Source organism: Aulonocara sp. 'chitande type north' Nkhata Bay, linkage group LG18, assembly GCF_057382095.1.
Source record: "Aulonocara sp. 'chitande type north' Nkhata Bay isolate Kocher_YH1m ecotype deep benthic linkage group LG18, A_spYH_male_GT1.1, whole genome shotgun sequence".
Classification (NCBI taxonomy): Eukaryota; Metazoa; Chordata; class Actinopteri; order Cichliformes; family Cichlidae; genus Aulonocara; species Aulonocara sp. 'chitande type north' Nkhata Bay.
The window spans coordinates 36083737-36111041 of record NC_141361.1 but is presented as its reverse complement, the minus strand read 5'-3'; the positions used below and the strand labels follow the sequence as shown (position 1 = coordinate 36111041).

General features: G+C 42.8%; 1 protein-coding gene across 3 annotated transcripts in view; it reads left to right on the top strand.

Moving 5' to 3' along the window:
• LOC147309095 (ATP-dependent chromatin remodeler CHD7-like) overlaps window positions 1-27305 on the top strand; it is a 72325-nt gene that overhangs the window by 32529 nt on the left and 12491 nt on the right. For all 3 annotated transcript variants that reach the window (XM_086273361.1, XM_086273359.1, XM_086273360.1), the window contains exons 5-27: window positions 6253-6394; window positions 8215-8346; window positions 8955-9020; window positions 10019-10074; window positions 10962-11076; window positions 11370-11453; window positions 11543-11680; window positions 13354-13475; window positions 14547-14790; window positions 15736-15912; window positions 16059-16202; window positions 16285-16383; window positions 16537-16711; window positions 16792-17008; window positions 17490-17685; window positions 17823-17990; window positions 18142-18321; window positions 18410-18520; window positions 19653-19864; window positions 21709-21908; window positions 22202-22361; window positions 24774-24863; window positions 26526-26629. In XM_086273361.1, the coding sequence (XP_086129487.1) occupies window positions 6253-6394; window positions 8215-8346; window positions 8955-9020; window positions 10019-10074; window positions 10962-11076; window positions 11370-11453; window positions 11543-11680; window positions 13354-13475; window positions 14547-14790; window positions 15736-15912; window positions 16059-16202; window positions 16285-16383; window positions 16537-16711; window positions 16792-17008; window positions 17490-17685; window positions 17823-17990; window positions 18142-18321; window positions 18410-18520; window positions 19653-19864; window positions 21709-21908; window positions 22202-22361; window positions 24774-24863; window positions 26526-26629 (3332 nt within the window). The remainder of the gene's footprint in view (window positions 1-6252; window positions 6395-8214; window positions 8347-8954; window positions 9021-10018; window positions 10075-10961; window positions 11077-11369; window positions 11454-11542; window positions 11681-13353; window positions 13476-14546; window positions 14791-15735; window positions 15913-16058; window positions 16203-16284; window positions 16384-16536; window positions 16712-16791; window positions 17009-17489; window positions 17686-17822; window positions 17991-18141; window positions 18322-18409; window positions 18521-19652; window positions 19865-21708; window positions 21909-22201; window positions 22362-24773; window positions 24864-26525; window positions 26630-27305) is intronic.

Genomic DNA, 27305 nt, shown 5'->3' with positions numbered 1-27305 from the left:
AAAAGCAATATATACCACTCCATTTACCATTCACCTAACCATATCTTGTCTGCTAAAGTTATCTCCAGCAAAACTGCCTGCCTGTTTATTTCAACAGACGTATTATAATTTTTAACAATCAGTAAATTATTTAATGATGAGGAGCAAAGATGTGTAACAAGGCTTTCTGTAGTAGTTATTGGATCAGCCAGCTGGCTGTAATGTAAGTATATAGCTTGTATTGATTGTCACTGAGGAGTTTTACACTGGTCTCTCACTTGTTGTATCACAGTTGTATCTATATGACAAGTAGATACAACTGTGCAACATACCATTAATTTTAATGGTATGTTTTTAATTGCAATCTAATCTTAAGGCTTTTATAAATTTGAGCTTTCATTTTTTTTTGTGTGTTGTCTTTTTCAAGGGGCTGGAATTCCTTTCTAAACCTGATGAAATGTACCCATTAGTGCTAAACTTTTTGATCTAAAGCCAACTTTGACAAGGCTCTGCAAGGCCACTAGCACATATGTTCCGTTACATTTTGGGGGGATTTATGTGAGATTTCCACCAGTGGGTAGAGAAATAATCTTCAAAGCTCAAGGGTTTTTCTTGTGGCCCATACCATACTACAGTATGTTTTCTCTCTGCTGTGTGTATTTGCATCTCCTTACGAACAAATAAACCACCACAGGAGCAGACTGAAGTCTTTGCTTAATCAGTGTAACCAAGATGTTCCGCTGTGCTGTTTAACCCTTTGAACACAAGTGGTTTTCATTTGGTTCTTGCTCTTTTATTTACAGGTTTGTGGCATTGTCACAAGCTGTGCCTATACGTTAGGCTCATGATGCTTGCCAGCATCTTACATTGATGGATAGATACTCGGTTGTAAGCTAAATTGAGTTTAGTTAGGCAAGTTTTATCCTGTATTAGATGATTGCAGTACCTGTTGACACAAGTTTTTTTTTTTTTGCTGGATATCTTGATGGTTATTCAGTTTTTAACACCGGAGAGCATGAATAAGTTCCTCCAATTGCAGCTGTTTTGCTTGAAAAGGTTAAAAATTTGCCCCACAAATTTGTGCAGGCCAACTGGATCCTAATGAGCAGACAAAATAAATGAAAATTGAAGATGGTCTCAGCTGTTCAGGACGGTCTGAGTGTGTGCTTATGTGAGCGAAGCCGGGAGAATCAGGTGGTTTACTCGTCCAGTCAGCTCACTCCTCTCCTTTGACCTTGCCTTGTCTCTCCATCCTCTTTTTCCCTTGCTCGCATGCGCTCCCTCTCTGAGGAAGTACATCTATAAATAACACAGCTCTCAGCGCCACACCCTTCCCTCGATGTGTGTGCATATATGCGTGTACGTGTGCATGCACAAGGGTGATTTGTTTGCTGTACACACAAAGAAGGCAGACATGCATGCAGACACCTTGTGTGCAAATACAGCACTTTCTGAACACACACAGAAGCGTATGTGCATTGCCTTCTGGACTTTTTGTGTGGATCTGTGTATGGGGGTTCAGTGGTATGACTCATCACAGCAGCAGGTGTCTGTTCCACTCCGCCCTTCTTCTTCGGTTTCGTTTTGTATCCCAATATTTTACTCCACTGCTCGGCTTCCTGTCTTTCCTTTATCCCGGTCTGAAAGGAGCATATTAGCTCCTCACTGACACACACAGCAGGTTACTTCAGTGAAGGTGTGCATAAGTAAATTACCACATTATTTACAAAAACAAAACCCTAACAGTGTTTTACGTTACTTTTATTAAGTAAACCTAAAATGATGGACGACATTGCAGTCTATTAATGTAATCTTCAGGTGACTACAATTTGTGCAGTGTTGTAAGCATAGATAGGGCTGATGAACTTGGTTAGGCCAAGTTTGAATGTGAACTCTTCAGTGATAATCTGTTGTGAATCATACCCAAAACAAGGGTGGTTGTTGCCATTTGTTCCCATGTTTTGTCTCCATTGGCCCATGGTAACGGCACATCATACAAACAAGTCTGCCGCCACAACTACTTCTTTGTTGCAATCCCAAACAATTTGTTTTATATTGTATTTTCCTTCTTTGTTTTTGTTTTTTTGTTTGTTTTTTTTGTTTGTTTCTTTTTGTTTTCAGCAAATTAACAGTGTAATTTCATGCTTCATTCTTATCGGTTAGCCAGTAGACACAGCTCATAGCAGCAGTCCCATTGTGAGATTTGTGGCACTGTTGGTCTTATCACAGGCTGTCGTTGGTGGAGCCCTGACCAAATACATCACCACAGTTCTTTCATGTTGGTTTTATTTGCTTTGGGGGGGGGGGGAAGCATACATTTTGTATAAAATATATTCCACATTATGGGGACAACAAAACCATTGTGGGTGCCTGAAATGGAAATTTAAAAAATGAGGAAAGTGGTAAATGAAAACAGAATTGATATTGTTGGCTTAAAAATTACTCAAATAACTCAAAAAAACAAACAAACCCCTAGATAAAATATTGGAAGTGCCTGAAGTTCTAGTCTTTGTTACTTCCAGACGGATGTGAGGCTTTCCGATTCATATTTGACTTGTAATGTCTCTTCTGAATATCCTGAACGTTTCCCCTGATGAATGGCCTCCATATTGTAATAATTGAAGATACTAACTTTCATAACTAATAAAACACATTTCAAACAAAATGAACTAAAAACCACTTTTGCAACTAACTGCGCTAATACCGAAGTGAAAACAAAAACTAAAAAAACAAATACAAAACTATTAATAACTGCCCTCGGTTTCAGTGTCAGATCTAATTATTGCTCACTTGAGGCTTCAAAATGCCAAAGCCTAGATTACACTCTGTTGTGGAAATGGACAGCTGGAGGCCTGATGGCCATGTATTCCTTCCTGTTATACTTTGTTTTGGATTTTTGTTTTTTGTTTTTTTGGAGTCTGCGTACTTGGTGCGTTGCAACGTCCTCTTGCTAACCAGTGAATGACGTAACCGTAGCTGCGTGAATCTTTTATGTTAGGTTTATGCTGTAATAGGTGGCTTAGGTCAAGTTCCTTAAAGAGATGAGTTGATAACAGAGTGTCTTGTTTGCAGCCAGCGGGAGCAGGCAGGGATATAGAAGCAAGAAAAGAATCTACACTATCTTACAAGATTTGTTTGACTCATTTATTCCTTTTTAGGAACTTGATGGGTTTTGTTCATGTAAACACAGTTGTAGCGATGTCATAATGCATTCAAGTATATGCTTGCACCACAGGCATACTGGAATAGTAGAGTACACTATATTCTAAAGTCACATTTTCAGGTAAACATTTGTTTCAAGCAAAAGTTGCTTTAGCCCTTTTATAAAGTAAATGTTGATATATATTCTTTGCTAATTAAACTGGACAGAAAATCAGATCTTTAGAAGAATGTTGAAACGATGAAAGACGATGGATTGAGCATGAAAAGCTGCAGAGAGGTGAGGGTGCGATTAAGAAGTGGGGCCGTGACGAAGCTAGGAGGAAGAGAGAGAAGGCAGCCAAGTGGAGAAGTGTGTTTGTGTGCGTGCTTGTGTGTGTGGCCAGATGGCTCCAGCGTGTGGCGACCAGCCAGAGGAACAGGTGCAGGTCACATGACCAGCCGTTACCACGGAGATGGTGATTGCTCTTGGCGTGAGGATGAAAGGAGAAGGGCCCCAGGGACAGAGAGGGGTTGAGAGATGTAGAGGGAGGGTGAGTGAGCGAGCAGGAGGGAAGGAGGGAGAGAGGCACCAAGCAGGAAAGGGGACGAGCGACACAGGCACAGAGCAGAGAAAGGAGATCGGCCATACACTACAGGCAGCAACACAAATGGTTATGTTCTGTTTCATAGTAGGTTAGTTAGTGGAACAAATTGCTGTTGCCTGATGGCCTGACATAACTTTTACTCTGAAATAAATCAACATGTTGTAAAGTGGAGTGTAAAGCTTGGTTTAGATAGTCAGTTTGATTGTGGATCCAGTTCCATGTTTGCAAATTAGCTGGATTTGCTAATCCCCGCTGCCAGCTAATCACTTATGAAACCTTTTAACAGTACTTTTTTTTGTCTTTTATCAACATGCAGTGTCCTTAGCCTTCAAATTTTTGCCAGCATTGACTTTTTATTTAAAATCATGGATTCCATCTGTAGCCAGTTATTTCAAAAGTAACTTTTATGTAACAACATATTTTAAAAAAAACAACTATCCACTGCAAAGTTCTCTTTGCAGGCAGGTGTCAGCCACTTTGTCATAGAATACCATTGTACATTTCCATTGCTGCAGATTGTAACTTGTGGGTCAAGTCTTCCAGTAACTGTTAATTGAAGCTTTATGCAGTATTTCTGATTGTTTGCTCTATATAAGCCATGTAGTGTCTCAAAGGTGAGGTCTCAAGTGGAGTGATGAAAGCAATCTAAGAAGATAACGTTGTTCACTCTGTGTTTATCGTGAAAAGTATAAAATTATGCACCTACCAAGAATCAGGTGATCCTGATCCTGTTTGAAACAAGTATGAATGATACCTCCTAGGTTTCTAGCAAATAAAGTTGCTGTAGTTTTGTTTGTTTGTTTTTTCGGACTGTTTCAAAACCCACAAATATTCAACCCTAAGTCAGTCGTGGGACCATTTTCCTTCCAAAGTACTACTGAAGACCTAAATTATTGCTTGCAATTTTCATGCAAAAATAAATGGCACACTCTTGCTGCCTACAAATTAGTTTTTTTTGTAATATATGATGGATTCAGATGAAACTAGGTTTTCTCACAACTGATAAAATCCCAAAATGCAGAATGATGCAGAAGCCTGGCGAGCGGCAAAAAGTTGAAAATACTTTGACCCTGTGCTCAAAGTATTGTTAGATCATGTTGGAGTTACACTACCAAACTTATGTGTGTGTTGTGTTACAGACATTTGTTCATAGTTTCATATGCCCAAACAGTATTTCAACTTTGAGTGTTGTCTCACTTTTAGACTTTTCTCCCATTCAATAAACTAGTAAAGTAGTTGCCAGGAAAACACCATCACTGGGTAGTGTACAACAATGTTTATTACACAGCTTCAAAGTATTTCCAACTTTGTGTCACTCAACAGCCATTTGCATCAGTGTGCGTCTTTGCATTTTATCAACTATGAGGAGAAAATGCATTTTGTTTTCATCTGAACCCTTCATTAGGATTCCACAGTGGGTGTAAAAGTGAAATCTGTGGTGATGCTTTAGGTTACATTAACACGAAAACTATGTGATCATGACCAGAGTTGCTTTGTGTTTCTGAGTGTTTTTGGTGCGCACAGCTGTAAAAAGTAAGGTGTGATACTGTTTTCTCAGTATTCTGTCATCTGATTTTTAGATTGCAGGTGCAGAGTAGTTAAAGGCTAATAAGCTCGGACTGGTTTGAAAGATTGGGCTTTTCGTTGTCAGATTTTCAGAATACATCTAGTTTTGAAACTGAAACCCAGAAAGGAAAAAATTAACATTTGAAAATTAACTAGTCAGTAGTGTGATCCCTGCCTCAGCATGACCTCTCCATTGTTGTACAAGGTCTCTGTACCTGCTAAAATAAAACAGTTTACTGGGCTCAGCTCAACAGCCTCCAGGCTCTGTTGAAGAAAGGACAACTTTTTGGGGGTGTTGGATGGGATTCCCGCATATCTTATGTGAATTCATAGTCTTTGGCACTTTAGAGATGAATGGTTCAAACAGAGGTGTCACTCAACCTGCATCGTACAAACATCTGCCGTTTGGAAGGGGTAGAAATGCGAGGCTGCGTGCCAGACAGAAGGATGCCGAGTGTCCTCTCACCTCTGTGGTGTGAATGCACACAAGCTCTCAGACAGAGCCAGCTCCTCTTTCTTTCCATGCCATAGATTGGAAGAAGCCTGGGGGCCCCTCAGCCCCTCCCCCTTCCTCTCACAGGCCTTGCTCTCCCCCTCCCTCTCTCTTTCTGTCTGCCTGTCTCTCTCTCCCTCCCTCCCTCCTTTTGGGTCTTTCTTTCTGCCCTCCACCCCACCCCCTCTCTTTCTTGCTCCCTCTCTCCCTGTGCCTCCATGCAGTCTTTCATCACATTAACCCCCTGTGTGCCAGAGCCTGAGGCACACTAATGATTTCTAAATGGGTAAATCAAACATGGCGATTGCCTTGGGGACAGACAAGGGCGCGCACATGTAAAAGAGGTAGTACTTTGAATAATGGCTTTATTTTGTGGTTAGACACTTTTTTCTTTTTCTTTTTTTGATGAGCTCATTCTAACTTGGGTTTTTTCTCTCTCTCTCTTCTTTCCATTGTATCCTGTAACAGTAAAAAAGTGGAGTCAGAGGGTGGGGCCAGTGCTGCTAAGAAGGATTCAAAGAGAAAGAGAGAGTTCTCGGTCAACGATGATGCTGAGGTGAAGTCTCCACCTCTGTCTCCACCCGAGGAAGAGGATGATGATGGCGTACAGGTATGAAAAGGAAAGCTGTCGTAGAAAGTTTTGCAATGCCATAAAAGCAGGACTAAAACACATGTACAGAGTAATTTAAAAAAGCAGGAGGTCATGAAAACCTTTGCAGATCTGTGTCACGGCCTGTAGAGATAGACGGCACTGAGCCAGCAGGTGTCTGCTGTTTGTGTTGTAAACCAGCCATGTTGACAGACCAAGCAGATAAGCCCTCCTGTCAAGTTGACATCATGCATCATCAGCAACTTTTCAGCTGCTGCATTCATTTTCTTTTTTCTTTTTTTTTTTAATTTTACATTTCAAGTGTGGTGTAGTTTCTCTACCAGGCTGCAGAGAATAGTTGAAAATATACTTTTAAGTACTGGTTTAGAATTTGGAACGCGTCCATGAACCCATAAACAGATTCATGAAATTATGTGCAGATATAATTATGTGGATCTTGAAGAGAGTAGCATCTGGCTATTAGCTGTATGAAGAGTTGTAGCTCTAATTCAAACAGGAAAGCACTTTAGCAGCTGTATGTCCCCTTAAACATGTCCTCTCCAGGCTGCTACCCTAGTTTGTTTTCGCACTCTTATGTTGAAACATTCTGAGCCCCTTGAATTGTAAAGGTTTTGGTTTTTTAAATATGGATAACATGCTGGGCGATATGGTACAGAATAGTGAATAATAAATAATAATGCCTGGTGAATGATGACGTACAGCCCTTCATTTTCCGCTTACCAGTGCAGATTTGGTAGGATATTATATTCATCCCAAAAGTTGGGATAGCAGCCTAAATGCAGCCAGTAAACGCATACAACAATGAAATCTGTGTTATATATCTAAGAAAGTAGAATAGAATTAAATTAGTGAAGTAGAAAAATATTCTGCACAATAAATAATAAATTAAAAGACTAAAAAGAACCACAATAAAATGCTAAATAAAAATGTAATAAATGTACAAAGCAAAATCGAATCAAAAAATGACACTAAAACAAAACGGCTGGATAAAATAAGTAAAATAGGTGAAGTCCCCACCTGTCTCCACCTGAGGAAGAGGAGTAAATATAGTAGAACCACTACAGCAAGTGGCAGTGAAGTGGCTCACTTTGTACAGCATGTAGTAAAGTGTAGTGAAGCATAGAAAAAGGAGGAAATATACAATACAATGAGTGTCATCAGAATTTTTAAGTTAATTTGCTGTACAGTTAGTGGAAGGAGGAAGGCAAAAATCACTGAGATCTCGCAGATGACTAAGGCTACACACTGCAGGCGAAAGTGCATCAAATCCGACTTTGCTATGACAGTTTGAACAGCACAAATCCAATATTTTCAAATCTGACCTGGGTCACTTTCGTATGTGTTACTGAATCCGATACATACTGATGTTTTCGAAAGTGACTGCTGTTTTTTTGCTCTTTTACGTCACTGACATAAGACAGATGCCAATTATCAGCACCGGAGAAGACAAACAAGAAAGCATGGTGGCCATTGTTAAAGCACGGGCTCTCTTTTTTCTCAGTGTCCTTTCTCTAATTAATTTGTCAAAATTCTGTCGGTTACGACTGTGCAGAAATTGATAGACTGCTGCAACGACACCTACTAGCTCTGTAGCCGCCATTTTTTTTCTTCCGTAAACACGCTTTGTGTGTGACGTCTTCTTTTGCGCATGTGGGCTGCTTTGAGAGCCGTGAACCGTTCACCCTAGAGCGCGTTTACTGTCACATTTTATTTGTAGTGTGAACAAACAGACAAAAATAAATCAGATTTGATCAAAAATAGCATTAAGACGTCCAGTGTGAACGTAGCCTAAATGTTCTTACTCTCCCTCTGTTTATCAGAAGCGTCGGTCTAGCCGTCAGGTGAAGAGGAAGAGGTACACAGAGGATCTGGAGTTCAGGATCTCTGAAGACGATGACAGCGGAGACGACTCGCCATCGCCAAAGTCTCCATCGTCCTCATCGCAGCAACAGGTGCAGCCAAGATTTCAGTTTTTGGTTTGTCTTCAGTGAACCACTTGTCAGAAGCTAAATGACGCGATTGAATGATGCTGTTTGTCATATTTGCCCGTTTGGAATAACATGTGTAAGGCTGCATTTGAACATTGATGTACTGAAATGTGGAACGAAGCTGGCAAGAGACACATGAAGTGAAATCATTGTAATCAAGTTGTTGACAATGTCCATGTACTTATGTTACCATAAGTGGAGTGATGAATATATTAAGAGTGAGCTTTGCATTCATCTCGAATCATTTGATTGGTTTGCAGCTAGTTCAACAACTACAGCAAATATAGGAAGTAAACGTTGTTGAAGCAGGCAGTTAGGAGGAAATGCATCCAAATTGACAACGCTTTGCTGTCAGCTTCCTTCATGTTGTGTTGGATTGCAACCAGTGCACTTCTGCTAACATGTGGTGTAGTAAACGCACAGCATTGAACATAACAGATTGGCCTGATGTAACTAATACCCGAGCTAGATTTTTATTATTTTTTTAAATCCAGATCAGACCAGTATCCAATCCAGACATCACATGAAACAATCCAGCACGGTGAATGAATTTGCTTGTTCTGTGTTTCCAGGATGTGGCTGAAGCTGAAGGACCAGTTGTAGAGAAGATCATGGGCATGCGCACCTCCAAAAAACAAGTGAGCTGCACAGATCCACACCCTAATGACACTAACACAATACACAGATCCACAGGGTGGCCAGAGTCGTGGTTTGCGTCATGTGATTAGCCTTCCCACAGTTGACATAAGCACATTACACATACATACGTTGCTTATGCAGCATGTTTTCACTTGGAAAGCAGATTCCTTATATTTCAGCATGTGTATGCTCTGAGCTCTGTGTGCGCCTGCGATTGACTGTGTGTAGGTGTCGGCCTTGCTTTGTTTTCTACGCCTTGTCTAAAGAGAGATCATCCCTGAGCCAACACAAGCGCACACACACAATCGCCAGCCAACTCTCCTTTGCTAGCCAGCTGCCAATGGGTTATCCCCCCCACCCCCTCGCCCACCACCACAACACACTCCCGTGCACAAGCACACTCACACCACTCTTTTTCTCTTGCAGCTCTGTTCAGAGTTGACCTCGGGCTTGGCACACAGCCAAAACCGCAATACTAGCTACACCAGACGCCAAACTAGCGTTTCCTCAGGCAGGGTGTGTGTGTGATTGATGATTCATGGCATTACAGTAGTAGTAGCATGGTAGAGGGTGTGTGTGCAGTAGTAATGGTGAATGAAAGTGGACAGCCTTGCTTGAAAGAGCTACTGTTTTGGTATTTCCCCTTTTTATGCATTTATGAAACAAAATGCTCAGTCACACAGATTTTAGCAGTTGAATTTGTTCAAGTATTTCCTGTTAAAACCCATTAAAACTTCTTCTACAGCCTTATTTATTTTTGATCAGCATGTTGTAGCCAAAATGTTAAATAGGTGCAAGGCTGCTTACACATTACATGAAGGGCACCCCTTTCTCTCAGTTTGAGACAGTTTACTGTTGAATGACGTGTCAGAGTGAAACTCACGTGCAGGCTCCTTCACTACTTCGACCACATGTTGTATAATAATGTTGAGCCACTTCTGCAGCTGCTGTATTTGCTGTGATTATGATCCCTTTTTTGTATTGTTTTTCTTTTCAGCGGGAGTCGGGGGAGGAAGTGGAGGTGGAGGAGTTCTACGTCAAGTTCAAGGGCTTGTGAGTAGTAGCTTGGCTTTTTTTGTTTTTTTTTGCTCTTTTTCTTTCACATCAGAGCTGCCTTGTTCTTCTTTTTTCTATTTATTTAAAGACCTATTTCAGTGAACACAGGGACATTTTTAAGTATGTGATCCAGATCCTCTCTCACATTATTAACAAAACTGGTGCAGGTGCATCCTATCACAATGAGAAGCACATGGAATGCTTTTCATTCATTAGATACCTGTGTCATTTCTGTCTCTTGCTGTGTGAAATGTAAAAATGCATTTTACAAAAACAATTTAAAGTTGCTTGTTCTCTAAGCAAATTTGACCCCAACATGCAAATAATGTAGTTTTCAGTCCCCCCAGCATTTAACATAAATAAAGTGTGCTTAATTCCTGATTCGCTTCAGCTTTGATTTTAGCAGCTGGCAGTTTAAAGAATTAACCCTCCTTTGGACAGGGATACAACTAATACTAGATCAATTATTTTCTCAATAATAATTAAGTCTATGATATGCCGGAAACAATACATTTTTCATGAGTTTGGAGAGCTTCTACTGTCTGATTCAGAGTCCGAAATACTTTGAGCTCACAGCCATAGAAGGCAAGGAGAGCTGATATATGCAGACATTGAAGTAGATTTAATTTGGATGTTTGGGGGACACATCTGCACAAAAACACTGGTGTCAAATCGGAGGTGATGGACTTTACCAGACTTTTGACTAAGCAGTCCAGAACAGAGATACAAATGTCTTTAATCCGTGAGACACAGTTTCTGTAAGAAGTACTCTAGCTGATAGACTTGGAGATCTCCCTACGACATCACATACGATTTTCTTCCTCTAGTTTATAGCATCCAATTCTTTGAAATGACTGATGTGAAATTTATTTTGTGCTTCTCAGTTCATACCTCCACTGTCGCTGGGCTGACCTGGAGGAACTAGAAAAGGACAAGAGGATACACCAGAAGGTCAAGAGGTTTAAGGCCAAGCAACAACTCAACACCTTTATAACTGAGGTAAGACCAAAACGCTGCACCACAAACCAGACCTTCCGCTGCATGGAAGTAACCACTCACAAGGAGTGCTTCTGAATGGAATGTGTCAAGAAATGTTGCTGGCTATAAAATTGTTTTTCCCCCCCCAGAGTTTTGCTTTATACAGACACTGACTTGAGTTTCATATAGAGCTGTTAAATAGAAAAGCTGGGTAGATAAAACTAAGAACACATTTCATACAGAGGAGTTTACTCTGCAAGGCCTCATTATTTCATATTCAGTGTATCTTAAAACTCCACTTCTTTTCTCTGCAGATGGATGATGAGCCTTTTAACCCTGACTATGTGGAGGTGGACCGTGTCCTGGACGTTTCAGAGAGCACAGATGAAAATGGAGAGGTGCTTTGATCTCTTTCATTGGGCTTGAGCCTCTTTTTTTTTTCTCTACACCCACACTCACCAAAGCGCCCTGTGTTTTATGTGTGCAGACGGTGACCTTATATCTGGTGAAGTGGTGCAGTCTGCCTTACGAAGACTCCACCTGGGAGCTGAAGGCCGACATCGACCAGTCCAAGATAGACGAATTTGAGCGTATCGGAGCACGCACGCCCAACACTAAGAGAGTGGTGAGTGGCTGTGCTTTGGGTGCTGTCTGTCTCCTAGTCTCCTCCTTATAGGCGTGTTCGTGTGTATTGGCCTGCTGTCTGCTCCTTCCTCTTCCAGATTTACAGCTCCCTTAACTGCTCTCCACAGGGCCACGTTTTTGCGGTCTTACACACTCGCACACATACGCCCTGCTCTTGTGGCCAAGCCAAACCACTAACAGTGTGTTTAATGCTGAACAGAAGCAGCTGACTGGCTGTGGTCTCTCCTTCCATCACTCTTTCCTCAGCCTGCATCCATCTATTTTAACTCCTGCCTACTGTTTCTCCTTAAGGGCCGTGCTCGTAATGCTCCATCATATAGTGGCAGCATTGGGAGGCAGTTTTTAGCCTCATTTGCAGTGTGGACCAAGGGCCTTTTCCCCAGAGGATGAATTCCATCAATTTAGTTGGTCAAAAAATCCTTAATAACCCAACATCAGTTTCATTTGTAATATGTGGTTTAAAAAGTGAGGCATCCTAAGGCTGCTGACAGAAACCATGTGTGAAAGATATAACCCTTTCATTTATTAGAATGGATCCAGTCTGTCAGTGCAGCGGGGTACTAACACTGGGTTTTTTTTGTTTTTTTTTTTGTCAGCAAGGTCTCCTGCCAAAAAACCCTGGGTCATCTAGCCAAAAAGTTGAATTAGGTTAAACTTTTCCTGCAATGTGACTTTGTCCTGCGAGCTAATCAAACACGTGTACAGCTCACTCGCTAAAATACCTGCCACCAATGGCTACAACCAGTTGTAAAGTTCTGTATTAAAAGCTGTGCAGTATTATCACATTAATTTGTCCAAGTGTGCATCCTGGATTGTATTTCATTGTCTCAACAGCACAGTGCTGCTAATGCCTTTAGCTAATTTGGGACTGAAACTTTACTTACCCAGAAAGGGGCGCTGTTTAGTGTAAACACAACTGAAATCAGGGTGTTATGTAACAGAAAACAAACACTGAATGTATTAAAAGAAAAGAAAAGCTTGTCATGCTCATGACCAGTTGTCATGTTTTCCGTACTGGCTGGCTCCTGTCTGGCCATCCCTGTTCTTTGGCTGGATTAAAGGATCTCCACCTGCAGTTGGATGCCTTCTAACATCTTGTCATCAGTGAGCCCAAGGGTCCGTGCAGACGTCCGCATACCTGTAGGCGTTTTTGTTTTTTCCATGACCAGCCATACTTGTTCATGGAGACTGCCAAGTAGCAGACTTGAGTAGATTACCAAGAAGTAAAACTGGAATGACTACTCTGCCGTCGTGTCTCCATCTACCTACACAATACAAGCAATGCTCAACTCCACCATTTTGGACTGTAGTTGTCATTCTGTTCTGAAGATGCTCTGCATAACTTCAAGACTGCAAAACAGAACAAGGGGCAGTATTGCCTTCAGTAGTTCTGGAGTTACACTCCCAGGACGAAGACTCACAGGAGAGGCAGTTGGGGTTCAGTTATTTGCCGCAAAGGGTTTGGGCGAAAAAAGTGTTTGCAAAGGAAAACTTGTGAAGGGTGAAAGCTTTTAGTGAGCAAAAGCACCCAGAGCAACACACATAATCCTAACCCCTCAAACACACAAACAGTATCTGCATCTTTATGAAACACTGCAGTCATTAACACTGACTGTTTTTTAATAACCCTATCTGTTTTATTGTTGTGTCCAGGATCGGCCTCCTGCAGCTGACTGGAAAAAGCTGGAGGGCTCCAGGGAATACAGGAACGGCAACGCACTCAGGGAATACCAGCTAGAAGGCCTCAACTGGCTAACTTTCAACTGGTACAACTCGTAAGTCACCATTAATTGCATTTTCTTTGAATTAGTCTCCTAACTGCTTCTGTCAGTCTGCACATGTGATATCACCTTACTTAATATTCTTAAGTGGGCATTAAAGTGAATATTAAATAGCCCTGTGGTGCACTGCTGTTTAAGCCTTCCCATTGGCGTCATCATCTGTGCCTGAAATCACACCGCCAAAGTGTTCAGGAAGGCAGCTCGACACAAATGGAATTGAAATGACTGTTTTAAACTGGAGCTGTTGTGTTCTTCATATTTTTCTGTGGTGCTCAATTCAGGGTTGTTGTTTTTTAATATAGCGCCAAATCACAGCAACAGTTCCCTCAAGGCACTTTATACTTTTAAGCTAAAGAGTTCTCCGAACTCTACAGTGTTCTGGAGAAAACCCCGACAAACAATCCCCTATTAGCGAGCGTTTTGCGGTGCTGAGATAGAAGAACTCCCCTCCAGCAGAACCAGGCTCAGGGAGAGGCAGCAATGAGCAGTTGGTTAGGTCAAAGAGAAGAAGAGAGAGAGCATAGGGAGACAGATGATCACATCAGTGTATGCACACATAATCCCTGTCAGGTGAAAGCTTAGCCTCCAAACTGGTCAGGAAGTTCTGTTCGACACAGTTTTTCCTACTCTTGGCCCTGCACTCGGAAAGAGTAGTTATCTCTAATATGGAGGTCACAGGCACATCAAGAAGGGGAAAAACTGAGGGGCTGGATCAAAGACCAGTATAGCATAAAAGTTGATTATTGTGAGCTGTAGAGCACAAGAATAAATACTTTGAGCTAGAAATAAGCAGATCTCCTTTAGACCTCTGTTGTGCTTTTATGTGCACCAATGTGAATAATTGTCATTTCAGTCAAATCAGTCAAATCCAACAGGAGAGCTAACACCCAAATATTTTCCAGCTTTTTTTGTCATTAGAACACTGATTTGGAAAACAGATTTTCCAAAGGGGTGAAGCAATGTAATAAGCAAAGAGCTTATGGAAGACTGTTTAAGAAATTTGTGGTCAGTGTGCGCAAATACAGGTGATATAAAAGGCGTCTGTCTGCCTTTGTCCCCCCACAGACGTAACTGTATCTTGGCTGATGAGATGGGTCTGGGGAAGACCATCCAGTCGATTACATTCCTCTATGAGATTTACATGAAGGGCATTGAAGGGCCGTTTCTGGTCATCGCACCGCTCTCCACCATTCCCAACTGGGAGAGAGAGTTCAGAACCTGGACTGAGCTCAACGTGGTGGTCTACCATGGCAGTCAGGCCAGCCGGAAGACCATCCAGGCCTATGAGATGTACTACAGAGATGCACAGGTGAGAGGGAATTAAACATTTAAATATCAAATACCTTTTCCCCTTTAATACATTTGCCTTGTACTATAAAGCAAACCTATTCAAACATATTCGGGGTATCCTCCTGAGCTGGATAAATGTTCACACACAGCTAGTTATCTATTCAATAAGTTATCCCCGGGTTTCCTCTGGGTTTGACATTAGGGGTGCAATTAACAGCATCATACCAGTAACAATTATGGAGACGTGTACTAGTAATAGAGTTGCTTATGTTTACCTTTAAATCTTTAAATCCTGCTTCATAGTATAGGCTTTAAAGTCAAATATTTCATTACGCAGCTAACATATTTGTGACAGCTTGTATGAGGAAAAATGAGAAGGATCATAGAGGTGTAGATTAGGGAGGCAGAAACAGGATGCTGCTGTGTGAGAAGGTCTCTAGGTCTGAACACCACCTCAGCTAGCTGGGGATGGACAGCGCTCCTCTGCTGCATAAGCTCTTTTAGTCCTCTAGCTTTAAGCCGGAAACTGTAAGCTCTTTTTGTGCAATGCTGCTAACAGCTTTTAGTGTAACCTGTGTCACAGCAAGCCTGCGAAGCAGCATTTTAGTGTGCTTGCCTAGCTTCTTGTTCATAATCCAGACTGGGGTAATCCTCAAGGTCGTGCGGAGCCTATCTGCTTTCTCACACGCACCAAATGCTTGGGACTTTTCCAGGTAGATCTTTACAGATTATGATAGCAAGAGGAGGTTTTGGGGCGTTTGACCTGGTTTGAATTAAAAGCTGCATAACAACTAGAAATACTCAAGAAACAACACCGAAACCAGATGCTCAGGTGAAGACATCAGAGCGTTAATGTCCAGACTTTTTCTGTTTCAAAGTCTGTCTTTGACTCGCGTTTGCAACAAATGGTGACTGTTTTGTTGACCTTCATGCTTTTCCTCTCTTTTTTTAATCACTTCTCCAGGGTAAAATAATAAAGGGAGTGTATCGGTTCCATGCGGTGATAACAACTTTCGAGATGATTCTGGCTGACTGTCCAGAGCTGCGCAGCATCCCGTGGCGCTGTGTGGTGATAGATGAAGCCCACCGTCTCAAAAACCGAAACTGCAAACTACTGGAGGGACTCAAAATGATGGACATGGTGAGTGGCAGATGTATGTGGTTGTAATTTTCTTTGATTCACAGGACCAAAGGACAAATGTGATTTTCTTCAGTGGGTTAAAGCTCTGTCAACATTTCCTGCTTGCATTTTTAGAAACTCTAAATCTTTCTTCACCGTCTCTCTAGGAGCACAAAGTTCTGTTGACAGGAACTCCTCTCCAGAATACTGTGGAGGAGCTCTTCAGCTTACTGAACTTTCTGGAGCCGGAGAGATTCCCATCTGAACAAACATTCATGACTGAATTTGGAGACCTTAAGACTGAAGAACAGGTAACGGGGATACTCTGCTGTAGGACGACTTTTCATGTTTGCTGAATTCTCACTGCAGTGACATGTCCTTTGTGTATATCAGGTTCAAAAACTGCAGGGCATTCTGAAGCCCATGATGCTCAGAAGACTGAAGGAGGATGTGGAAAAGAACCTGGCCCCGAAGGAGGAGACCATAATTGAGGTAGAACCCTTTTACCAGAACAGCAGTGATTCTGCAGTTGCTAAACAAAGCAAATATAATAAAAGGGGGGGAAACATTAAGCCCACTTCAGTCCTGGCAACACTGGAGTTTGGAATTAAAATGATTTGAATAAATGACTTTTTGTTTTGTTAGGTGGAGCTTACCAACATCCAAAAGAAATACTATCGGGCCATTCTGGAGAAGAACTTCTCTTTCCTGTCCAAAGGAGGGGCTGGAGGGGCTGGAGGCGGAGGAGCCAGTGTCCCCAACCTCCTCAACACGATGATGGAATTGAGGAAATGCTGCAACCACCCTTACCTCATTAATGGTACATACTCAGCTCCCCAAAATGAAAGAATGACTTTGTAATTCTCAATGTTTGTAACTGTAAACTTGTTTGTTGCACAGGAGCGGAAGAAAAAATCATTGAGGAGTTCAGGGACTCCCATAGTTGTGGGGCAGATATGCCAGACATGGCCCTCCAAGCCATGATTCAGGCTGCCGGAAAGCTGGTGCTCATTGACAAGCTGCTTCCCAAACTCAAAGCTGGCGGTCACAGAGTCCTGGTGTTCAGTCAGATGGTCCGCTGTCTGGACATCCTGGAGGACTACCTCATCCAGAAACGGTGAGAAGTTTGCGGAAGTTAAATATCAAGTTTTTGTCAGCATGGTTGTATCCAATACTCGATTTACCCAAAAGTAACTCACTGAACTAATTGCGGATGCTCGTGTTAAACATGACTAAAGTGTCAGATGATAAGGTTCGACTGCTCTAAGCACTCCTGTCATGCAGATATCTCTAACTTAATGAACTCGAGTACAGACATCTCGCTTTGACTCGTACTGGAATGCTCACATGTGCAGTGAAATGCAGACCGAGAAACAAAATGGAGCGTCACTTTTCAACATCAGCTTTCGGCAGAGCAGAACAAAGAGAGGATCTGCATTCCATCAGGTTTATTTTAGCTGCGATGAGCCATTAAAATATGGTCAGACTGGCATTGCAGGCCGCTTGAGACAACTTCTGCTTCTGCTACAAAACTTGTACTGCTGTGTGCAATTCCACTTTAACTGTAATTGTGACCGGTTGTCTTGCTCCGTGTCCAGATATCCATATGAACGTATAGATGGTAGAGTTCGTGGTAACCTGCGGCAGGCAGCCATCGACCGCTTCTCTAGACCAGACTCGGATCGTTTTGTCTTCCTGCTGTGCACGAGAGCTGGAGGACTCGGCATCAACTTGACTGCAGCAGATACCTGCATTATCTTTGACTCTGACTGGAATCCCCAGAATGACCTCCAGGTACACCCCCACCCCCGATGTGTGCTCTGAAATAAATCTGCGCTGCATCTTCAATCATCTCCAAATGAATAGTGTCCTTGAGAATCAACAGAAAAAAGCAGAAATGTGTTTACAACTCTAAATGCGTCTTCTTCCAGGCCCAGGCAAGGTGTCATCGTATTGGCCAGTCCAAGTCTGTCAAGATCTACCGCCTAATCACCAGGAACAGCTATGAGAGGGAGATGTTTGACAAGGCCAGCCTGAAGCTGGGACTTGACAAGGCCGTTCTCCAGAGCATGAGTGGACGAGAGAATGCCAACAGCGGGGTGAGACCTCACACCAGCGGATATATCCACACATAACAGCATCAGTCCACTTTAAAGTTCATCCTTCAGATTATCATATCCTTCTTCTTTGGGTTAAGCACCTGACCCTTTAGAAAGAGAGAGGAAATAAATATTTTCCGTCATTGTCCAGGTCCAGCAGTTGTCAAAGAAAGAAATCGAGGACCTGCTGAGAAAGGGAGCGTACGGAGCTCTTATGGACGAGGAAGACGAAGGCTCAAAATTCTGCGAGGAAGACATTGACCAGATCCTCCAGAGACGAACGCACACCATCACCATTGAGTCCGAGGGCAAGGGCTCCACTTTTGCTAAGGTGACAAAAAAAATTACAGTGAGGGCGGGGGGGAGAGAGAATCTGTATATGAAAAATAAATCGCTAACAAGTGTTCCTCTGTCTGCAGGCTAGTTTTGTTGCGACAGGCAACCGAACAGACATTTCCCTGGAGGATCCAGACTTCTGGCAGAAATGGGCAAAGAAGGCTGAGCTAGACTTGGATGCCATCAATGGACGGGTACTACACACATGTGGCAAACACAAGTACCTGGCGTCTAACACACCACACAGGAACATGCAGTGTAGCCATAAATCCACAGAGAACCGTCACACCATGTATCTAAATACTTCACAAAGTTGAGGACACAAAGCTCTGGGCTGAGTTCTGTTATTTAAAGGGGGTTACAATAGTTATTGGTAGTTAAATAATGTGAGACGGCTGGAGAGTGAGACAGTCGGGACAGAAGGGAGGTACAGAGAGGGGGGAGAGAGATTAATATTGACAGTTGGGAATCTCCTCTCTTCCTTAATTACCCATGTTTCCCTGCTCGTGTGTGTGTGTGTGTGTGTGTGTGTGTTTGAGCGAGAGAGAGTAAGCTGCTTAGCTCCACTTAACAGAGCACAGATGCCTGGAGGGTACAGAGATATCACTTAGGCTCGTGCTCACACATACACGCACAGAGACACAACCTCCGTCACATTCTTGCACACACACACACACACTGAGCGCTCTGCTAACTGGCAGCTTTATATTCCTGCGTTCCTTCGCTCTCTATATCATTGGCCTTTTTTTTTTTTTTTATTACACCCCCTTCCCCCTCGTGTGCGTTTCTCCCTCCTGACGACTTCTTCTCCGTGCTCCCTTACTGCCTCTCTTGTGGAGGACCCTCCACTGGAACACTTAATCCAGCTCTACGAGCATGAATACAGGCCTCTCCCCTGGGATTTCTTATTGTACCGTGTTAAAATGGAAATGACTGCAGCTCTGTGATAATTGTGGAACTAACTACTGCCCTGTTTGTGCATATTAATGGGATTGCAAGTGGGTGGGGGTGGTTCAAATTAATTGAACAAAAATGTAATTCATTAGACAACATAATTAATGCCAGTTTATGTTTGAGCTAGGCAGCAAATTTCTCAGTATCATGTATGAAACGTGGGGCCAAATATCCAATTATTCAGATTTGGTTCAGGGGGATGCCATGTATTCAGGAATTGGAGAAGTCGGAATATACACCAAATGTACAAATGGGGCCATTTTCATGGGAATAAAGCAGACAGTGCTCTTCATATTTCAGGCCAGCTGTAACTGAACATAGGTTTTTAATAAAGTGACAAAAATTATTCAAACAAAACTCTTTTGTCTCCAGAACACGCTGGTTATCGACACACCCAGAGTGAGGAAGCAGACACGGCACTTCAGCAGCGTCAAAGAGGAAGAGATGCTGGAGTTCTCAGAGTTGGAGAGCGATGAAGATGAGCCCAGCAAACCCTCATCCAAACCACGGCGGCCCCAAGACAAAACGCAGGGCTACCCTCGATCAGAGTGCTTCAGAGTGGAGAAGAACCTGCTGGTCTATGGGTCTGTCACATCTTCATGTTTCTTGTTGACTAAGTTCAATGGTAGCTGCTCTTTAGCGTTCTGTTAGCGCTCCCTGCTACACTGCTTTCACATAAATATGTAGTGGACCTTGGCACTCCCCTTGATCTAAAGCAAACAGCTTTAGCTTTTGGGTCCAAGTTTTTAGCAGCAACTAGTAGATTGCATATCCCTCTCTCTGTGACAGGAAATTGTAAAAAAAAAAAAAAGAACAATAACCAGGTTATTGTGGAGTATTGCTGAAAATAAATGGCTGGATGTAGGCTGTGTCAGCATAAACTGAGGCATAACCACATCTTGCATAGGGAAGGGAATAAGGGCTGCTTGAGTATACACTGCTGTGCAAACTAACCTTATCTTACGTGTGCGGTATTAAACAAGGCATAAAGTACCACACATGTCAGCAACATTTTAAATATGATTTGATGATGGTAGCTGTGGTTCATGAGGCAGAGCAGGTTGTCTGGTAATGCACATGGAGTGGAGAAGAGAAATCAGTGAAGTCAAGGCCATTGGATCTGCTAATCAGTGCCACAAACAACCATGCACATACCAAACATTCTTATTCTGCTGCACACAGTGTCCTGTGTTCACTCAACTTTAACCTCGACTGTATTCAACAACGGTCTGTAAAGTCACATATATGAGAGCAGAATACTACACAGTGAGACTGACATACTTACCATGGAGACTGATTATCTGGCAAGCCCTTCCATTTTCATGCCTGACTTGAATAGTCAGTGTGTGTGCGTGCATGCAATGAACAGTGGTGCTAGTGAGATGTCAGCGTTGTTATTGTTACAGTCTAGTCTCGTGGCCTGAGGCTGTAGGACACACAAACACACTGTCTGACTGGGCCAGTCGTCTCTGCTCGCCGCTCTGTTGTCTTTTCCCATCATCCGTCTCTCTCGCTCGTTGTCACCCACCATTTTCCCTCTTTTTTTAAAAGGCTTCAGATGTAGGCTGGTGCACATGGTTCATTGAATATTGGGAAGCAGCAGCAGTGGAAAAAATTTTTTCAGTTGAGAATAAGAGTCTGAGCATTCCCGGCCACCACATCAGCCATTAGGTTGGTTCCACTGTGGAAGTGGGGGGAGATACACTGTGGTCCATGAAAACACTGTGATGTCTGCGTTACACTAGTTGGATGCCAGTAATGGTTAAGTAAGCAGAATGGTAGGAGGTACAGCATAACGGGAACCCAGCAGTCATTTGTGTGTGTTATGCTCAAATGGGAACCTTATAATTACTGCACTAAGCCCTGGGGGGGCAAAATTGAGGTCTCAATGGCTACAGGCTGCTTTTTGAGGGTTAAACCGTAGTGTTTGAATGAGGTTAGTGTAACACATTTGGGATGGTTAGGGTAAGGGGCTAGTCAACGAGTGCCTCCGCAGGGATAGTGGCTGTGTGACTGACAGAAGTGTGTTGAGGACTTGTCTGTACGTTGAATTCATGATGGATCGTGGGAGCCACAGAATAGTGTAGCACTTAATTATGAACGGTTTGAGTTTTAGTAAAAAACAAATGAAATAAAATTAAAATTCAACAAATGAACGTATTTATTTGCACTTAAATTTCTGACCAAATAAAAGTACCATTTTAAAAACGCTCAAGTTTCAATCAGTATTTTTTCATCCCATTGTTGGTGGGAGGGGTTGGTCTCCCCCAGAATACCTGCTCCCACATCCAAGAAGTCAAGTTCATTTTCACAGAGCAATAGTGATGTCTGCATTTAAACTAATGTTGGCCATTAAATATTGCATATGAAAGACTGGCATAGATACTGACAGAGTGGTGGCATTCATATTTCCCTTCAATGTCTCCAGTTGGGGTAGATGGAGCGACATTCTGGCTCACGGCCGCTTCAAGCGCCCGCTGAAGGAGAGCGATGTGGAAACAATCTGCAGAGCCCTCCTGGCCTACTGTCTGTTACATTACCGTGGAGATGAAAACATCAAAAGTTTCATCTGGGACCTGATCACTCCGAGCGAAGATGGGACCACAAGGACGCTTACCAACCACTCTGGTAACACACGCCTTACTCTCAGCCCTGATTGCACTAAATATACACTGTAGGCAGTTTTAGGGCCTGCTCGGTGGTTACTCGAGCGCCCTGAGAATTCAGGGCCTGGGGAAGGAGAAGGAAAAAGAGAGGCCAAGAACAACAAGTGGAAACAAACAGACTGCAGTTGCAAAATGCTGTCATGTTTTCTGTATGAAACTGTGCTGACTTGTTAACAATGTATCATAAAAGTTGAGAGGTCGTTATTTGTAGACGCCCCTGACTATTGCCTCACCATCTTCTGTCTTTCCCTTTAGGTCTCTCAACCCCTGTGCCCAGGGGCAGGAAGGGCAAAAAGGGGAAGCCCCAGGCCCCACCTCCACAGACTCCGCGTGCTGATTGGCTGGCTAGCTGTAATCCTGACCACTTACTGCAAGAGGATAGCTACAAGAGACACCTGAAACATCATTGTAACAAGTTAGTCCGTTTTTATGCTTGTCACATGACAACTTTCCACATCATATCCTGTGTTATGATGTTGACAGACACAATCTTTGTGGCGTGTCGGCTAGTCATGCACCTCTTGATTTTTGTAAGTTGATGGCACGGCCGTCGCTGCTGGGTTGAAGACACAAGTGTACGATGTGGCAAATGTTTGAAAACTAGAGTTTGTGGAAAGAACTTTGGGGGGGGGGAAAAAACACTGCTGCTCCTGATCAGTGCGTATGACGCAAAATGGTCAGAGCAGCAGCACCTATTGTTTAGGAGAATAGTGCAGAGGCTATAAATGGCTGCATCTATGCGATAATGAAGCGACCCCTGCGGAGGGTGTATTGGCACTTCCCAGACATCTAAAGGCACGTGGCACATCAGGGCAGCTAGTGGCCAACTTATGTTGCCAGCAGCACGAAGGCATTGTTGTGGGTAATGTTCATTTAGATGGAAAGTTAGTGGATGGTACTGTGGCTTTAAAAACAAGATGAAGATGAAAAACAAAACTTTAACGGATGTAGCAGTCTCATGACTTCCCCTGTCGCACACACACTGAGTCATTTGTGTGTGGTCAGCTCTCTCTCCTGTTGTCAGGGAGATATGCTTCCTTGGCCTCACGATTCAATTCCAAGGGTTTTTTTTTTTTTTTGTCTACAGGGGAAGTTTGTGTGTGCATGTGCATGTGTGTGTTTTTCTGGCTGCATGCCAGGCCAGGTGCTAGGCAGGCAGACCTGTTGGAAGTGGGTGAAAGACACACATAAACACAGACACGCACACATACACACACTTGGGGGTGATTATGTGGTGCCATCTGCTAGGCTGGAGCACAGCGTTGTGTGGCTAATCAGACCTGGCACATTGATGGATGAGCACACACAGCCTGCCAACAAACACACACACTCTGCAACTTGTGATGCCATTGATGCACAAACACACAGACATGCTGCAGAATGAGTTGCAAATGACTGTCTTCATACACCAACCCCCCCCCACCACCACCACCACACACACACACACACTCACACACACTATTCGCTGCCTCTCCAAACTTTGCGTTAACTCCCCTTTCAGCATTCCTCAGTCCTTTCAATCCATCTCCTCTCTGCACCAACCAACCTAACCTGGCTGTCCTCCCCTTGTGTCCTGCTCCAAACATCCTTACTGGCATTAAATCCTGGTGACAAATCTTGTGACAAATGTTTACAGTGAGCCAGATCTCCCAGATAGCAGCATTTCCAGTGTCAGGAGATCAAATCTGATTCACAGTGTTTGGCTAAACTGATTCATGTTACATGTTAAGGCGTTCAAAGCTAATTATCATACGGAACACGTTTCATTCTTTTCCAGAGATGACCATAATTATTTTGTCCTTAGTGGTAGCAAATGCATAGGAACTATATTTTATATTGAAACATTTGAATTGTATTTTCAAAAGAGAGAACATTGTAACGCAAAATGTGAACCATACTAAATCTCTTAAAAGATCCTTTATTTAATACCAGTTAACTACAGAAGATGATTCAGTTTAATTTCTTGATCTTATATGACATTGTCTTGTTCTTGTTTGTCACATATTTATTGCTTCTTTTCTAGGGTTTACATTATTTTTGTATCTGAAGCCTCATGTTCAGGAAAAACAAGCAATTTGAAAATGTCATGGGAAACTGAGGCATTGTGATGACATTTAATATGGTTGTTAATGGCTATTTAAAGTTTTGAAAATAAATCACTATCAGGCCAACTGAGTGTTGAGGTGATGGCTTTTTACTAGAAAATAGCACACAACAAAATGTATCTTCATCCATGCTCGGTTGGTGATGCACTTTTGGTGCACGCTGTCTTGGCTGCAGTGCTGTCTGTGCATTTAAATCCTCATTTTAAAGCTTTGTAGGCACATTGTCAATGCTGCCATGTATGTATTAGCTTAATAAAACCTCGCTAGCCACCATTTGGCAGATGTGCCATTCTATAATGATCCTTCACTTCACAGACCATCCAAAAATCTGCTGCCGTTTTAACTTGTTTAAAGAGTTTTTTGTTTTTTAAGTACTTACCATCTCATCTTTTGATAAACAAGCTTTTGTTGCCTCTCCACCTCTGATTAATGCCTGGATCCTATGTTTGCTTTCAGAGCTTGGGTTCACAGTGTCATTCACATCATATCATTGCATTGGGAGACTAGGAATATTGGTTGTTTATAACGGTCACTGGTGCCTCTGTTTGTTTTCCTTTAAAACTGAAGAAGCATTTGGATCCAGAAATCCCATCAAACACTTGAATAATGGAAAAAGCAATTAATAGAGGGTTTGAAAATGTTGCCTCATTACGAGTTTTTTTTTTTTTCTCCACCAGTACGTCACAAAGCCTCATTGCTAACTCTGTCCTCCTCGTCCTCAGGGTCCTGCTGAGAGTGAGAATGCTGTATTATCTGCGACAGGAAGTCATAGGTGACCAGGCTGAGCGCATCCTGGAAGGTGCAGACTCCAGGTCAGTAGACTTTCTCAGTGCTATTTTCTAATTCTTCACTTTATTGGACAATATCTTTACACACTACAGAAAACTGATTTGCACGCACAAATCTTTGTTTTGTGTCTTTTGTTGCTCTCACGAGCCCGTTCTAAACTATTTTGGCATTGTAAATAGTCTCTCAAAAGTTCAGGGATCTTGAGCCTGATCCGTGATCAAATTTAATTAAAATGCTGTAATTGACATAAAAGACACACCCAAGGCCCTCTGCCTTTGTGAAATCTTGCTTTTCCTGCATTTTCTCATGAGGATGTTGGATGCGAGTCAAAGGAAATAAACACAATAAATACCCTGTGCATGAGAGTATTATTCCTAGAAGAACTTTGAGAGGAATGGAGAGGCTTCAAGTATTGGATGCATTATGAAAGTGAGATGAGAGGCGGATATTTATATGAACTTGTGATGAATTATTACTCAAGTATATTTCAGGCTGTTCTAGTGGCCTCTTTGGCAGGGTTCTTTCTATTCTGACAGACACAACACTCAGTTACTTTATCAGGGGACCGGTCCTTTTATCACACTTTGACCCATTTAGAAGTTTTTTGACAAGCTGTTGCCTATTATGATTTGGCACAAGGCCTCATGGTGCAGAGGTGTGGATGTGAAGGTTAGATATGCTGCTCACCTCAGCAGTCAGCTTCATCTTACTCTGACAGCTCCTTCATGGCTTCCTCCTTTCTTTTCTGTCATACTACCCTTTCCTTGCCATCTGTCCATCCCTGCCTTTTTCTGAAGTGCACTTTAGTCTCTCATCAGCTCCCATCCCCCTTCCATCACGCTGCCACCCAGATGTGAATGCATTTATAATGTGGAACACATGCACTCCATGTTGATCTCTCTCACCCCCTCTTCTCTGTCCCTCCCCCTTCAGTGGCTACTGTGACTACCGTGTGTGTGTGTTTGTGTGTATCAGCGCGTGCCAGACGTGAGCATACGGGGTGCCATCGTGCCAACATATGCCAGGGGGATTTAGCATGCCAGTCTTGGTGTGTGTGTGTGTGTGTGTGTGTGTGTGTGTGTGTGTGTGTGTGTTGCCAAGGCTGGGAATGCTGCTGTTTGCAGAGATAAGGGACCATTTCCCCAGGTTTTTTTTGTTTGTTTTTTTATATCCTCCTGTCATGCTCTGTCTTTCTGCTCCATTGTGTATTGTACCCTTTTCTCTCTGTAACTAGCTGGAAACGCCATTTTCTTTCCATAATGGATGCATTTTATTTATTTTTTGTTTTGGCGCTACAACATAGAAGAGCTAAGAGTAATTGAAAGTATTCAGCTTATTTACAGGCATGGACAAACCAGATGTCTCAGTCTGGTTGGGGGGGAAATGGATTTAACCCACCCCGCCCCCCTCGCATGGTCTAAGGCTGAGTTTAGGCACCGTGATGGTAGCATCAGTATGTTGTTGTTCAGTTGTATCAGGGTATCTTAGTTGAGTAAAATGAACCTACATACAGCTTTACTGTGTTTTAATGCCTGCTTACAGCTGATCGAGCTTCAATGGTCTATCGTCTCAACCTCAGCCTTTTTCTCATGCTCTGTTTAAAATTGAAATAAAGATTGATTCAGTACCAGATCAAACTAAGCCTGCAGAGTTTATTTAGTTGACATTGTTTATCTCTGCCACAGTGTTTTGGACATCTGGATCCCCCAGCCGTTTCATGCTGAGGTGCCGGCTGACTGGTGGGACAGTGAAGCTGACAAATCCCTGCTCATCGGCGTCTTCAAACACGGTAGCTTTTTTTCACGTTGCCTATACACACAGATCCACACCCTCCAACATGGCAGCCATGAGACTCTCAGATAACATGTCAGCACCTACAGACAAACTCCTGCTGCATCCAGGCACAGTGAGCATCACAGAAGCACACACGCGCATGCACGCACACAAACAAACACTACTGTCGAAAGTATTCGTCCCTCCCACTTCTGCTGCCACCAGTTGACTGGTGTTGCTATAGTGATAGCTGTACGCAGCTGGCCGGCTTGGTGTGCTGTTGGGAGTGTGATTGATGGCTACTTTCGCTACTGAGTGTGTGTGTGTGTGTGTGCGCGCGTCTGCATGCTCTGTCTTAGTCTAGTTTTAGAGTTTCAATAAGAAAACCTCAGTTAACTGTGGAACTGGTTGTTTAGTGCATCATTAATTGACCAGTGGGCCAATGTTAGGTGCAGACTGCGTGTGTGAGTGTCAGAGACTGACGGGGAAGAGTTAAGCGTGTGTGCACGTTGTGGATGGAGACCCTCATTCATATTAATTTGGCATAATTCTCATAATTTTTCCATCATTGCCACCTTCTATGATTCAATTAGGACACTCACACACAGGAATACAAAAGGGCTCACCCGTAGTTAATCATAATCCTCATTCACTCAGGAGGGCCTTCGGGGGGGGGGGATATAAAACACACA